The sequence below is a fragment of the Dendrobates tinctorius genome, unplaced genomic scaffold (assembly GCF_039654945.1).
Source record: "Dendrobates tinctorius isolate UK_male_01 unplaced genomic scaffold, ASM3965494v1 ptg000138l, whole genome shotgun sequence".
Taxonomy (NCBI): Eukaryota; Metazoa; Chordata; class Amphibia; order Anura; family Dendrobatidae; genus Dendrobates; species Dendrobates tinctorius.
Genome location: NW_027361806.1, coordinates 11,757,372 through 11,773,923, shown reverse-complemented (window position 1 = coordinate 11,773,923; position 16,552 = coordinate 11,757,372). Strand labels below are relative to the sequence as shown.

Genomic DNA, 16,552 nt, shown 5'->3' with positions numbered 1-16,552 from the left:
ATTAACTTGGCATTGTGACATTTGGACTGTAGATCAGCCTGGAAGTGTGAAATGCACTGCAGCAAAAAAGAATGTTATTTCTTTGTTTAATTTTTTTTTAAATTGTGAAAAGTTTATTCAGAGGGTCATTTATTATTCAACCCCTCAAACCACCAGAATTCTGTTTGGTTCCCCTAAAGTATTAAGAAGTATTTCAGGCACAAAGAACAATGAGCTTCACATGTTTGGATTAATTATCTCTTTTTCCAGCCTTTTCTGACTATTTAAGACCCTCCCCAAACTTGTGAACAGCACTCATACATGGTCAACATGGGAAAGACAAAGGAGCATTCCAAGGCCATCAGAGACAAGATCGTGGAGGGTCACAAGGCTGACAAGGGGTACAAAACCCTTTCCAAGGAGTTGGGCCTACCTGTCTCCACTGTTGGGAGCATCATCCGGAAGTGGAAGGCTTATGGAACTACTGTTAGCCTTCCACGGCCTGGACAGCCTTTGAAAGTTTCCTCCCGTGCCGAGGCCAGGCTTGTCCGAAGAGTCAAGGCTAACCCAAGGACAACAAGGAAGGAGCTCCGGGAAGATCTCATGGCAGTGGGGACATTGGTTTCAGTCAATACCATAAGTAACGTACTCCACCGCAATGGTCTCCGTTCCAGACGAGCCCGTAAGGTACCTTTACTTTCAAAGTGTCATGTCAAGGCTCGTCTACAGTTTGCTCATGATCACTTGGAGGACTCTGAGACAGACTGGTTCAAGGTTCTCTGGTCTGATGAGACCAAGATCGAGATCTTTGATGCCAACCACACACGTGACGTTTGGAGACTGGATGGCACTGCATACGACCCCAAGAATACCATCCCTACAGTCAAGCATGGTGGTGGCAGCATCATGCTGTGGGGCTGTTTCTCAGCCAAGGGGCCTGGCCATCTGGTCCGCATCCATGGGAAGATGGATAGCACGACCTACCTGGAGATTTTGGCCAAGAACCTCCGCTCCTCCATCAAGGATCTTAAGATGGGTCGTCATTTCATCTTCCAACAAGACAACGACCCAAAGCACACAGCCAAGAAAACCAAGGCCTGGTTCAAGAGGGAAAAAATCAAGGTGTTGGAGTGGCCTAGTCAGTCTCCTGACCTTAACCCAATTGAAAACTTGTGGAAGGAGCTCAAGATTAAAGTCCACATGAGACACCCAAAGAACCTAGATAACTTGGAGAAGATCTGCATGGAGGAGTGTGCCAAGATAACTCCAGAGACCTGTGCCGGCCTGATCAGGTCTTATAAAAGACGATTATTAGCTGTAATTGCAAACAAGGGTTATTCCACAAAATATTAAACCTAGGGGTTGAATAATAATTGACCCACACTTTTATGTTTAAAATTTATTAAAATTTAACTGAGCAACATAACTTTTTGGTTTGTAAGATTTATGCATCTGTTAATAAATCCTGCTCTTGTGTGAAGTTTGAAGGCTCTAACTTATTTGCATCTTATCAAACCTGCTAAATCTGCAGGGGGTTGAATACTACTTGTAGGCACTGTAGAACAGGCATAAGAAATCAACTCATCATTAATCATGAGTCATATCTTAGGGAATTGTCCTATCAGCAGTTTTCTAACAAGCCTTAGTGCACCAAAAGTGTCGGAAAACTTTCTTCCTTAAGTCAAAACATTTTTTTTTTTTTATCTAGCTACGACGGCACAAAAGTCTTGTGCCAAAATCTCCCCGAAAAAAAAACTATCTAAGCTGAAGTGTGCAGAAAATTAGCGGTTGCTTCTGATTTTCATAGGGATCAAGATTCCCTATCACTAGGTGGCGCCGCCGTGTGGTAGACAGCGTAATCACACACTGGTCAGAGGTCCTAACAAGGACCCCCTTATGAGAGCACGGCTCATCCAGAAAGGTCTGCTCCACCAGAATCCAAAGTTCAGCGCCTCCACGTGATAACGGCTGATGTGTTATAAAGGTTGTTTGAGGAGCAGCCTCGCCTGACACTGAGAAATGATCCCTATGAGCTCATTTATGGGCTTGTGCTACTTCTCAGCCTCCATACCCAGAAATCGGATTAGCTGTTAGATCGACTGATTCGGAAAATGTAAAAAAAAAAAAAAAAAACCTCCAATCACGGCCCTGATGACCCAAAACTCCTGGCATACAGCAGGCGACTGGCCGACTATCAAAATAAAGACAATCCAAATAATAAATTAGAATAAATGATTTATTTCTTTATCGCCAACATATTCCGCTAACTGTAACACTTTACAATTCTGACGGGACTGGTACAAACAATAAAGACATTGCACAGTTACACAATCAATAGACACCGAGGAGCGAGGGTCCTGCTTACAATCTAGGAAAGTATCAGATTATTGGATTTTCGGGTATTTGTATCGGATCCCCCTCTAACATAAAATCTACTCTCAAATGGTTAGAAACGCACTCACCTCGCTGCTGCTTCTACTGTGTGAACGTGGCCCTACGGTGTCAGCGGGTCCCAGGCTCGGACTGGACCATAAGGGAGCAGGGGAATCCTCCGGCGGGCCCGTGTCGGCACTATATGGGCAGTACTTGGCATAATTCACTTGATACCCTCTGTAAAAGAAAAAAGCAGCATCTCGTCATTATAATAAACTGGGCAGTTTAGCTTATGAGAGAGGTAAATCTGTGACTGAGGGGAGTGTATGCAGGTGAAACGTGGGCCCCTCAAAGTCAATGTTACTGGCGGGGCCCCTCTGTGCTTGTGATTGGCCAAGAAGTTTGCCATCACCGCGAGATACACAGGCGACCTACAGCAGTGGTCTCCAACCTGTGACCGTCTAGCATCTGGCTGGTAGGACATGTCGAGAGTTGTAGTTTTCTGCAACAGGTTGGGGACTGTGGACCTTTCGTGCTACTGTTCGGAACCCAGCCCGAAGCCCACCAGGACATGCTGAGAGTTGTAATTTCACAGTTGTATTTCTGGTCAAATATCCCAAAGGGAATCCTATTCTGAGAAAGTCTTTCCTAAAGTAGGATCCAATTCTAATCTTGCATGCAACTCGCAAAAGCCGTTCCAGCAATGGGTTAATTCCTCCCTGGACTTAAAGCCGACCTGACAAGCCCTGGACGGGCCCCAGGAGGGAGGAGCTGGTGCGCCCCGCACACAATATATGGTCATTATGTGCCTGGCTCACAGGACTGGACACAATGGCCGTCAGTCAGTGCCTGGCGGTCCACACCCCTGTAATAGAAGATCTGGAGGGCCCGCCTATTGCTTAACTCCTTAAGGAGCAAACGGATATACTGTAAGTAGGGGAAATAACGTACGGCACCGCACTGCATATAGGGGAAATAACGCACGGTACTGCACTGCATATAGGGGAAATAACGTAGGGTACCGCACTGCATATAGGGGAAATAACACACGGTACTGCACTGCATATAGGGGAAATAACGTACGGCACTGCATATAGGGGAAATAACGTACGGTACCATACTGCATATGGGGGAAATAACGTACGGTACCGCACTTCATATAGGGGAAATAACGTACGGTACCGCACTGCATATAGGGGAAATAACGCACGGTACTGCACTGCATATAGGGGAAATAACGTAGGGTACCGCACTGCATATAGGGGAAATAACGCACGGTACTGCACTGCATATAGGGGAAATAACGTACGGCACTGCATATAGGGGAAATAACGTACGGTACCATACTGCATATGGGGGAAATAACGTACGGTACCGCACTTCATATAGGGGAAATAACGTACGGTACCGCACTGCATATAGGGGAAATAACGCACGGTACCGCACTGCATATAGGGGAAATAAAGTACGGCAAGGCATATAGGGGAAATAACGTATGATACCGCACTGCATATAGGGGAAATAACGTACGGTACCGCACTGCATATAGGGGAAATAACGTACGGCGAGGCATATAGGGGAAATAACGTACGGTACCGCACTGCATATAGGGGAGATAATGTACGGTACGGCACTGCATATAGGGGAAATAACGTACGGTACCGCACTTTATATAGGGGAAAATCATGTACGGCACCGCACCAAGATAAATGAAAGGAAAGAAGCTACATAGGCAGAATATAACGAGAACCCATCACTAGCTATTGTGGGACCACAAATCACAGCATGCCCCTATAAATGCAACCCCTTCCAGATTACTTGTCAATGAAGGGGAATTCACAGAAGTCTGATCAGTTGGGGTCTGGCTGCCGGGACCCCCAGTATTTGGGAAGACATAGAATAGTCACTCTCTACAGAACTGAGCGGGAGTTATGGAAACATTACTGATCAGCTCTGGCTTCTGTAGGACTACAAGTCACAGCATGTCCACAATGTCAGAAATGTCACATTGTATGGATACAACCTTCCTCCTCATCTTCCTTACAATGTGTCCGGAGATTCCTCCATTTGTGTAACTTTCTTTGTTTTCCACTTCTGTGTTTCTACAGAGAGCACAGAGGGGTTTCCTCTCTCAAACTTAACCCCTTAGTGTCTCTGCAGGGGAATTCTTTAACCCTATGCGGTCATCCACTGGGTCAGTGATACTCAGCCTGTGGCTTTGAAGCCACCGGAATACTACAAGTCCCAGCATGCCCGGTCATCCACATTATACTGCCCGGATCCTGGCACCATGCTCACCGCGATCCACCACCAGTCACTCTGTTGTCACACTCCACTTGCTGGCTGTGCCCAGCCCTCCAGATTCTCCTCCGCGGGCATCTCCACCCACAGTGCTGGCATCGCCGGTCTACGCCTCCTCTTCAATGTTTACTGCTGCGAGCTCACAATCCGGGACCAGACGTCAGGACGCCCCCTTCTGACGGGGCAGGAGCTTCACTGTACCAAGTCTAAGGGAAGAAAGCCACTGGTTACTCTCAGAGACCCCCATATCCAGGGGGAGACCCCATACCCTAGGGGGACAAAAGAGACCCTTGTCCTAAGAAACACAGCTGGGACCCCTACATCCTGTTATATCCTGGGGGGCAAAGGCCCATATATCCGAGGGGGGGGTGGAAGGAACCCCTCTATCAGGGAGGGACAGGAACACCTGTATAGAGACCCCTATATCCATGGGTGGAGGGGCAGAGTCGCTATATCCGGAAGGGGGGTGGCAGAAACCTCTACATTCAGGGGTGGGGGGGGTGCAGAAACCTCTACATCCAGGGGTGGGGCAGAAACCTCTACATCCAGGGGTGGGGCAGAAACCTCTACATCCAGGGGTGGGGGGGGCGGCAGAAACCTCTACATCCAGGGGGGGGGGGGCAGAAACCTCTACATCCAGGGGGGGGGGGGGCCTAAACCTCTACATCCAGGGGTGGGGGGGGGGCAGAAATCTCTACATCCAGGGGTGGGGGGGGGGCAGAAATCTCTACATCCAGGGGTGGGGGGGGGGGCAGAAATCTCTACATCCAGGGGTGGGGGGGGGGCAGAAATCTCTACATCCAGGGGTGGGGGGGGGGCAGAAATCTCTACATCCAGGGGTGGGGTGGGGTGGGGTGGGGGCAGAAACCTCTACATCCAGGGGTGGGGGGGGGGCAGAAACCTCTACATCCAGGGGTGGGGGGGGCCTAAACCTCTACATCCAGGGGTGGGGGGGGGGCAGAAATCTCTACATCCAGGGGTGGGGGGGGGGCAGAAATCTCTACATCCAGGGGTGGGGTGGGGGGGGGGGCAGAAACCTCTACATCCAGGGGTGGGGGGGGCAGAAACCTCTACATCCAGGGGTGGGGGGGGCAGAAACCTCTACATCCAGGGGTGGGGGGGGGGCAGAAATCTCTACATCCAGGGGTGGGGGGGGGGCAGAAATCTCTACATCCAGGGGTGGGGGGGGGGCAGAAATCTCTACATCCAGGGGTGGGGGGGGGGCAGAAACCTCTACATCCAGGGGTGGTGGGGGGGCAGAAACCTCTACATCCAGGTATCCTAAGTGGGGCAGAGACCCCTATGTCCAGGGAGGTGGGGGAGGAGACCCCTAAATCCAGGGGGATGGCGCAGGGAAGCACTATATCCTGGGGTACCAGGGGCAGGTAATCTTATATACCGTGTGTGGGGGGGGGGCCCTATATCCAGGGAGGGAGCTTGATCCCCTATATCTAGAGGAATGGGGGGCATGAACCCCCATATCCAACATTAGTCCCATCGGACAACCTGAACTACAACTCCCAATATTCTCCTGCCCTACAGCTGCCTCCCAGGAGTTTGGGTGAAGCTGCTGCAGAAGCTCTTGCGCGGCTCCACTGTCAGATGTTCGGAGTTTGGGCGGGAATTGTCACACAGGAGGTTCTGCAGCAGCTGCATTCCGCGTTGTCAGTCTGCTGAACTACAAGTCCAAGACTAACTCCTGAAACTTTGCACCTGCCGTCACCTCCTCGCTGTTCGGTCACTGAAGGTGGTGAGCTCTGCAGTCACTGTCAGGAGGTTCTGCAGCGGCTGCGCCCTCGGTGTCTGGGGCGGTCAGTCACAGCCAGGCAGGTGGCGGGAACAAACATCAAACCGCGTCCCGGACAGCAACACCTCCGACTGCACGACGTCAGCCCACAATGCACCGCGGCGGGTGACCAGCATTACCTCATCCCGTCAGCCTCTGCGAGAGTTAGAATCTTCTAGGGCGGTCACCATAGCGACCAGGGTTCATTTGCACCCTTAGCCACGCCCACCGTCCTCCTCAGCCAATGGCAGGCCGCCGGGGTGACATCATGTCTATTTTTAGTGGGTGACTGCCCGCAGATAAGAGTTAGCTGCACGCTGCCCGGGCTCAGAGTGTGAGAGAGCAGCTCAGCCCGGGACACGGCCAGCGGCAGCCTGCCTGCAAGTAAGAGCGGGGACCCTGCTCACTGGGACGGGACGGGACGGGACGGGACGGGACGGGACGGGACGGGACGGGACGGGACGGGACGGCGGGGGGACAGCTCACAGAACTTTCCGAGACTCCGAAGTTCTAAGAAGTCTCCAGAAGTTGTGCGGAGGGGGAGCGGCGCCCCGGGACTGGAGCAGGGACTGAGCCGGGGGTGCAGGACTCCTCCTGGGGGGTCAGGCACAAGAAGAAAAGTTCTAGGGAGCTGGTAGGGGGGAGCTAATGGTGGAGAAAAAGTGTGTGACTGTGCTGGGACGGCCCCATACCGGGCAGGGTGCGGGGTAGGGGCACAGTGCAGAAGTTTGGGGAGCAATGAGGTTACTGCAGAGGTGGAGCAGATCTGGAAGGAACAAGCAACCCTACATGGTGGAGATCGCTCTAGGGATGAGACATTGGGCTGTAGGGATAATTTGGGGGTGCATTACAGATATTTATTAGGATATTTTAGGGTTCTGAGTGAATGTATAAGATGCAGGAGGTGCTAGAGGGTTGATTGCAGATACAAGCCAAAGTGTAATAACTAATATTCTAGATGGAATAGATCAGCCCTAGAAGTGCTGGAGAGTTTATATGGAAGTGTTGCAGAAATAGTTTTAGGAGTTCAACACAGAAGTTTTGGGGTGTATATAGAAGTGGCAGAGCAGCTCTACCTGCTGGAGATTGTTATGGGGTAGAGGTTATGTGGAAGATCTAGGGGCTCGGGATATATACGGACAGCTTGTTATAGGGGTTTAGTGCAGCATGTAGCTCCCCTATAATCACTGATGACACTTCTATGGTTCGGGCTCCAGGACGTCCCACTAATAACCTGTTTGCTTTGCTCTTCTTGCAGGACGTATTTCTAGACCCCAGTTGCTGCTGCACCACGCGTTTCTCCCAGCGGTTCGGGTCCGTTTTGTATGACTGCGAGGATGGAACCTACTTTTTATGACGATGCACTGAGCGCTGCTTTCAGTCAGCCCGAGCCGGCCGGCTACGGATACAACCCCAAGGTGCTGAAGCAGAGCATGACTCTGAACCTGTCCGACCCGTCCAGCGCCATCAAGCCTCACCTGAGGAACAAGGCGGCGGACATCCTCACCTCGCCAGACGTCGGTCTCCTCAAGCTGGCCTCCCCGGAACTGGAGAGGCTCATCATTCAGTCCAGCAATGGGATGATCACTACCACCCCGACTCCTACCCAGTTCCTCTGCCCTAAAAATGTCACGGACGAGCAGGAAGGATTTGCGGAGGGGTTTGTCAGGGCACTGGCAGAACTTCATAACCAGAACCACTTGCCCAATGTCACCGCTGCGCCCCAAGCCCCCGCCAGCACTGGACTGACCACCGTCTCCTCCATAGCAGGTAGCAATGGATACAGTAACACTTTGCACAACGAGCCCCCTGTCTATGCCAACCTGAATAACTTCAACCCCACTACCATCAGCACGCCCCCTGCCTTCAACAGCAACGCAATGGGCTTCTCCTCTCAGCATCACACCAGCCCGTCCATCCCTGTCCAGCACCCGAGGCTGCAGGCTCTGAAAGAAGAGCCCCAGACTGTGCCCGAAATGCCCGGCGAAACCCCTCCTCTCTCCCCCATTGACATGGAGTCTCAGGAGAGGATAAAAGCCGAGCGGAAGCGTATGAGAAACCGGATCGCAGCCTCCAAGTGCAGGAAGAGGAAGCTGGAACGCATCGCCCGGCTGGAAGACAAAGTCAAAAACTTAAAGTCTCAGAACTCTGAATTGGCGTCCACTGCCAACATGCTCCGGGAGCAGGTCGCCCAGCTGAAACAGAAAGTGATGAATCACGTCAACAGCGGCTGCCAGCTCATGTTAACGCAGCAGCTGCAGACATTCTGAACGGACAGAGCGGCAGGAAAAGCCAGGAAAGAGCGTACGAAGAGAGGAAGCAATTTCAGGTTGAAACTCCTGATTGGAGGAGAAAACAAAAATAGGCGTCCGTGATCTGACTGTTGAACACGCGTGCGCGAGGGGGGTCTGCCCGGCCTTCCGTTGGAGCAAGAGGTGGTAGGGCAGAGCGCAGGATCAATTCTACAGCACCAGGCCTGTGTGTAACATTGAGACCTGCATGGACCCTTTAAGTTTTCATGATCGTACAGTATTAAGGATGACCTGCTTATTACGGACTACAACTTCTGTAATTCTCAGAGGGGGCGGGAGGGGGGCAGTTGTCTGATCACTTTTACTATATATATATATATATATATATATATATATATATATATATATATATATATATATTTCTGCTTGTCTTTGACCCAATTCTACACTATATATAAATGTGTACATAACTGTTTTTTATATATTCTATAACGCTGACAAAGTGTCAGTCCGTGACAGCTTCAAGCTATTTGTAAGTTATTTATGTCCTTATTTTGGGTTCCTGAAAAAAAAACCCATCATGGTCTGTAAATAAGAGAATTTTTGAACTCTTTTGAGTTTAACCTTTGTAATAAAGTTATAATTTTTCTATGTTTGTTTTTCTGTTCCCGAGGACAATTCCATGTGTTCTATTTAAGAAAGTTTTTACAAAATTTGGAAAAACTTAGATTTTTTTTTTTTAACTTATATTGATTTTTTTTTTTTGTTTGTTTTTTTTTACATTGCAATAAAAGTGCATGTCAAAAAGTATTTCATGTCTTGTTTGCCTTTCATGAAGTAAAAATGTATATTTGCCTACGTGCAAACTGGACGGAGGGCTTCGAATCTAAAAACGACGTTACCATATTTATACATTCTTAGTAAATTGATGGATTCTATGTATTTTGTTGTTTTTTTTTTTAAGTTTACAACAGATGTATTTTTTTTTTTTTTTTTTTTTTTTTTTTTTTTTTTCCTTTTGCATAAAGAAACGAGGGGGAAAAAACGCTCAAATTACAATTAGGTCTATATGGGTAGCCTTTTTTTTGTGTGCAAACTGTGCAGACACTTAAAGGGACTTAAAATTTACATTTTATTTCTTAAAAGCTACTAAATTTTAAGTCTTAAAGCCTACAAAAACAAAATCCCTGAAATATTTGTGCAGTTTATGTACGCATTATATTGACCCATGTTCGTAAGGAATGAAAATAAAGCAAAAAAAGTTAAATATTACACTGTCCCTTTAAAGGAGAGTTCTGAAACGTCATACACACGTAGCTTAACACCAGGAAAAACGGAAACCGGACACAAATTAGGCCACGTACCAAGATACTCGAACCCTGTTTTCCAATTAGAAAGTAAAAATCTTGGGAAATTTCTTGTCTTAATTGAGTTTCAACCTTGGCTGATTTCGACGTCTGCTTTCTGCATATCTCACGTGACCACAGCATAACAAACTCTTAAAGGGACACACCCCTCAAAAAAAGAAAAAATCTGTAATGACAACCCAACCATAAATTATAAGGTGCGTGTTGTTTTTTCTTAAAGCTAAAAGAAAAAATTTTTTAACACCCAAGCATATAATCTTTTAATATGGTGTTTTTTTAACGTATGCAAAGATAAAAAGAGAAATTCCAAGCTTCTTAAAGTTATAAAAACAGCACTGAGATGGCATCAACAATCTCAGTGACCAACAATCAGCAGCCATCACTTTTGCAGTTGTCACCCAGCGTTCACATGTATGAGTCCAGCGTCGGGTTTGTAGGATATTTGGGTCAAAAAACATTCCCTCAAAATAAATATAATGTAGTCGTACAAATTATAAAAAAAAAAGTATAAAGCAAATGACTAAAATAATGGCATTTTCTCATTAGCTCCTTTACTGTCATGGCGGAGATATTAGTTTAGGGGATATGGCGGTAAGACTAGCGTACTGTGCAGCATTAATCCTGCCGTAAGAAAGACTGGTCTCACTGCTCATTGGGATTGCATCTGTCTCGTGGAGGACACATATACAGGTCCGTTACGCCCTAAATGAGCTGTTACATGATAGCAAAGATTAAACATGGCGTCTTTACAAACAATAGCGCTTTAACTTGTTGTAACCAATCAGATCACTGCTTTTATTTCCTAACATGCTTTGGAGAAATAAAAGCTGAAATCTGATTGGACCTGGTTTACCTAATCTAAATCTTTGAAAAATCAGATTTATTGAAACCAATTAAAAGATAGCTTCTAATATATAAAGCTCAAAGTGTGTGTGTATGTCCGGGATAGGCATCCGCACCGTCGCAGCTACAGCCACAAAATTTGGCACAGTCACACGTCTGGACCCCAAGAGCGTCCTAAGCTATGTTGTGAGGCGAAATTTTAACCCCGCGCGTTCCAATTCACCAAACAATTTTGCCCCTATCTACATAATGGGGAAACAGTGTGTGCGTATCAAGCCCCGCCCCTCATTATGATGTCACAATGGTTACCATGGCGACGCTGATGTCATCAAGCCCCGCCGCTCATTATGATGTCATAATGGTTGACTTTGGGATGGAGGATGTGTGATGGGTATATGGGCACTGGACTGTGGGATGGTGGATATGTATGACGGGTATATGGGCACGGGACTATGGGATGGAGGATATGTGTGATGGGTATATGGGCACGGGACTATGAGATGGAGGATATGTATGATGGGTATATGGGCACGGGACTATGGGATGGAGGATATGTGTGATGGGTATATGGGCACGGGACTATGAGATGGAGGATATGTATGATGGGTATATGGGCACGGGACTATGGGATGGAGGATATGTGTGATGGGTATATGGGCACGGGACTATGGGATGGAGGATATGTATGATGGGTATATGGGCACTGGACTGTGGGATGGTGGATATGTATGACGGGTATATGGGCACGGGACTATGGGATGGAGGATATGTATGATGGGTATATGGGCATGGGACTATGGGATGGAGGATATGTGTGATGGGTATATGGGCACGGGACTATGAGATGGAGGATATGTATGATGGGTATATGGGCACGGGACTATGGGATGGAGGATATGTGTGATGGGTATATGGGCACGGGACTATGAGATGGAGGATATGTATGATGGGTATATGGGCACGGGACTATGGGATGGAGGATATGTGTGATGGGTATATGGGCACGGGACTATGGGATGGAGGATATGTATGATGGGTATATGGGCACTGGACTATGGGATGGAGGATGTGTGATGGGTATATGGGCACGGGACTATGGGATGGAGGATATGTGTGACGGGTATATGGGCATGGGACTATGGGATGGAGGATATGTATGATGGGTATATGGGCACGGGACTATGGGATGGAGGATATGTGTGATGGGTATATGGGCACGGGACTATGGGATGGAGGATATGTGTGATGGGTATATGGGCACGGGACTATGGGATGGAGGATATGTGTGATGGGTATATGGGCACGGGACTATGGGATGGAGGATATGTGTGATGGGTATATGGGCACGGGACTATGGGATGGAGGATATGTGTGATGGGTATATGGGCACGGGACTATGGGATGGAGGATATGTATGATGGGTATATGGGCACGGGACTATGGGATGGAGGATATGTATGATGGGTATATGGGCACGGGACTATGGGATGGAGGATATGTATGATGGGTATATGGGCACGGGACTATGGGATGGAGGATATGTATGATGGGTATATGGGCACGGGACTATGGGATGGAGGATATGTGTGATGGGTATATGGGCACGGGACTATGGGATGGAGGATATGTATGATGGGTATATGGGCACGGGACTATGGGATGGAGGATATGTGTGATGGGTATATGGGCACGGGACTATGGGATGGAGGATATGTGTGATGGGTATATGGGCACGGGACTATGGGATGGAGGATATGTATGATGGGTATATGGGCACGGGACTATGGGATGGAGGATATGTATGATGGGTATATGGGCACGGGACTATGGGATGGAGGATATGTGTGATGGGTATATGGGCACTGGACTATGGGATGGAGGATGTGTGATGGGTATATGGGCACGGGACTATGGGATGGAGGATATGTATGATGGGTATATGGGCACGTGACTATGGGATGGAGGATATGTATGATGGGTATATGGGCACTGGACTATGGGATGGAGGATATGTATGATGGGTATATGGGCATGGGACTATGGGATGGAGGATATGTATGATGGGTATATGGGCACGGGACTATGGGATGGAGGATATGTGTGATGGGTATATGGGCACTGGACTATGGGATGGAGGATGTGTGATGGGTATATGGGCACGGGACTATGGGATGGAGGATATGTGTGATGGGTATATGGGCACGGGACTATGGGATGGAGGATATGTGTGATGGGTATATGGGCACGTGACTATGGGATGGAGGATATGTATGATGGGTATATGGGCACTGGACTATGGGATGGAGGATGTGTGATGGGTATATGGGCATGGGCCTATGGGATGGAGGATAATTATAATTTGCTATAACTAACCACAGTTACTATACCTGGGCAGCGCCCGGCTCTTCAGCTAGTCTAGCATATAAATCTCAAAGTGTGTATGTATGTATGTGTGTGTGTATGGGATAGGCATCCGCACCGTCGCAGCTACAGCCACAAAATTTGGCACAGTCACACGTCTGGACCCCGAGAGGGTCCTAAGCTATGTTGTGAGGCGAAATTTTAACCCCGCGTGTTTCAATTCACCAAACAATTTTGCCCCTATCTACATACTGGGGAAAAAGTGTGCACGCCTCAAGCCCCGCCCCTCATGATGTCACAATGGTTGCCATGGCGACGCTGATGTCATCATAGGTTGCAAGCCCTGCCGCTCATTATGATGTCATAATGGTTGACTACGAGATGGAGGATATGTATGATGGGTATATGGGCATGGGACTATGGGATCGTGGAAATGTATGATGGGTATATGGGCATGGGACTATGGGATGGAAGATATGTATGATGGATATATGGGAATGGGACTATGGGATGGAGGATAATTATAATTTGCTATAACTAACCACAGTTAGTTACTATGCCCGGGCAGTGCCGGGCTCTTCAGCTAGTATAATATATTATTGGTTGCTATGAAAAGTAAGGCCCAATACGAGTACTGCTGTTTATTTTCTAACTTGCTCTGGAAAATCTAATCTGGTTGCTATGGGATCTCAGGTCCAATCAAAGGTCAAGTTTCATTTTTGTACAGCAGGTTTGAAAGTAAGGGCAGCAATCTGATTGGTTGCTATGGGTAACACGTCCATTTTTGTAGTTGAGGCCTATTTTACCTCCAGACATATGAAGCTTTTAGTAAAAGGTCTTTGATTGTGTTTCTGCCTGCCCGCAGAGCAGATGGGGCCATGCAGTGGTTTTCTCTCAGTGATCTTTCTCCTTTCGTCTAATGTTGCAGCTGTCGATCCACCATCTCCCCTCGGATGTTCCTTTGATACCCAAAACTCATCATCTCTGGCGTGGAATTAATATTTTATCTCTTTCTGCACATCCCCACACTTAACCTCTCACATTACAGCATTATCTCCACAGAAATCCATCTGCCCGCACCCTGGGGGGTGGGGGAGGGGGTGTCCTCCATTTTTACGAAATCACTCACTGATCGGCCTTATGTTGTTATGGTGCAACAAGAGGTGGGGTGGCGCACAGGGCTGATAAATTCTTTGGTGGCGTAAACTTTTGTCGCCCTGTGGTCAACGATCCAGGAGGCACCAACAAACAGCGCTTCTTTTAGGAGCAGCACAGGGGTACAGTGGGCGCCTGCCCCGGTGGCCGCTGGCTGAATGAGTGAGGCCAGAGGCGACTGCTTTGTTATCTCAGTCACTGCCACAAGTTCTATGCAGAGTGCAGCAGTCGAGATCAGCTTGTGATCAATATCTGTGCTCTGCATAGGCACCAACCATGGCTGAGCAGCTAATGAATGTAATCAGCATGGAATCATGCACTGCGCTCTACTAGAGATCTCTGCTTTTTTAGCCCTATCTATAGGCTGGGATCGGGTTAAGGCTAGGTCTAGGGTTAGAGCTAGGAGCTAGGTTAGGGTAATAGAATAGTTTAATTAAAAACAAAAAATGTAATTCTATACATAATATATATATATATATATAATATAATCTATAAAGCTCAATTGTGTGTATGTATGTATGTATGTCCGGGATTGGCATCCGCACCGTCGCAGTTACAGCCACAAAATTTGGCACAGTTGCATGTCTGGACCCCGAGAGTGTCCTAGGCTATGCTGTGAGGTGAAATTTTAACCCCGCGCATTCCAATTCACCAAACAATTTTGCCCCTATCTACATAATGGGGAAAAAGTGTGTGTGTATCAAGCCCCGCCCCTCATTATGATGTCATAATGGTTGCCATGGCGACGCTGATGTCATCATAGGTTGCAAGCCTCGCCGCTCATTATGATGTCATAATGGTTGACTATGGCACGGAGGATGTGTGATGGGTATATGGGCATGGGACTATGGGATGGGGGATATGTATGACGGGTATATGGGCATGGGACTATGAGATGAGGGATATGTGATGGGTATATGGGCACTCGACTATGGGATGGCGAATATGTATGATGGGTATATGGGCAAGGGACTATGGGATGGAGGATGTGTGATGGGTATATGGGCACTCGACTATGGGATGGCGAATATGTATGATGGGTATATGGGCAAGGGACTATGGGATGGAGGATGTGTGATGGGTATATGGGCATGGGACTATGGGATGGAGGATAATTATAATTTGCTATAACTAACCACAGTTAGTTACTATGCCCGGGCAGCGCCGGGCTCTTCAGCTAGTATATATATATATAGAGAGAGAGAGAGAGTCCTCAACATGAAAGCACCACACCAAAAGAAATCCAGTCAAAGTGCTATTTATTAGCCCATCTGGCCAGTTGCCCATACAGAGACGTTTCGGTCCTGGGAGTTGTGGACCTTTCTCAACTCCCAGGACCGAAACGTCGCTGTATGGGCAACTGGCCAGATGGGCTAATAAATAGCACTTGACTGGATTTCTTTTGGTGTGGTGCTTTCAACTTGAGGACTATTTTTGAGGTTTGGTATATGCCTGGAAGGCTGGCACCCGCATTGTCTCTTCAATTTTTGTGCTGCTTTTTCCCTTTTTCCACATATATATATATTATGCACGTAGCGAGATTCTTCATCCCTGAGACAAAGAGAGTGCCATAAAGAGAGCTGATCTCATCATAGATATACATCTCGGAACTGCCATTTAAGCAATTGCTCGCTATGTTGTAGTAAAGGGATTTTTCACTACTTCCAGAAATGATATGCAGTAAAATAAACCTCCTTCTCTGCCTTTGAAGCTCTTCCTGCTTTTGTCCCGTGAGCTTTTTAACTTATGATGTTTTTTTTTTTTTTTTAATAATCCGCGGGAATCTCGTCCCACTTTGCTTTGAAAACTGCAATGTTGACAGTGTTAGGAGGAGACAAGGGTTTCTTGTGTGAGTCGGTTGCTGGGTGGGTCTATCGCCAAGGTCCAATAATACACAGTGCTGATGTCACCGTCCCCGGAAGCGCGGCCGCCTCTGACCATACATGGGCCACACAATATGCACAGGGAATGGGTGTGAAGGGTCCACGACTTGCTCCAACAAGCTCCATGTTTACCTGACCCTGCTCATTCTCTTCTGCACTGATTGCACATTCAGCGCTGAACCATTTACTTTGGCAGTTTGAAGTTAAAAATGTACTTTGGTCTAATCACATCCAAAGCAAATTTGTTGGGTT

General features: G+C 47.8%; 1 protein-coding gene and 1 long non-coding RNA gene across 3 annotated transcripts; one reads left to right on the top strand and one right to left on the bottom strand.

The window, feature by feature from the left end:
* Positions 1-2,197: 2,197 nt before the first annotated feature.
* LOC141048716 (uncharacterized) lies at positions 2,198-6,584 on the bottom strand. Of its 2 annotated transcripts, none has more exons than XR_012220121.1 (3): positions 6,367-6,584; positions 4,651-4,859; positions 2,198-2,589 (listed from the first exon to the last, which is right to left on the bottom strand). It is a non-coding gene; the product is annotated as an uncharacterized lncRNA (long non-coding RNA). The 2 variants fall into 2 exon arrangements; XR_012220122.1 differs by having other exon boundaries at positions 6,377-6,576.
* A 119-nt stretch (positions 6,585-6,703) lies between these two features.
* JUN (Jun proto-oncogene, AP-1 transcription factor subunit) lies at positions 6,704-9,501 on the top strand. Its single transcript, XM_073544582.1, has 2 exons — positions 6,704-6,823; positions 7,698-9,501. The coding sequence occupies exon 2, from the start codon at positions 7,765-7,767 to the stop codon at positions 8,707-8,709; it is 945 nt and encodes a 314-aa protein (XP_073400683.1). The 5' UTR covers positions 6,704-6,823; positions 7,698-7,764; the 3' UTR covers positions 8,710-9,501.
* The last annotated feature ends 7,051 nt before the right edge of the window (positions 9,502-16,552 follow it).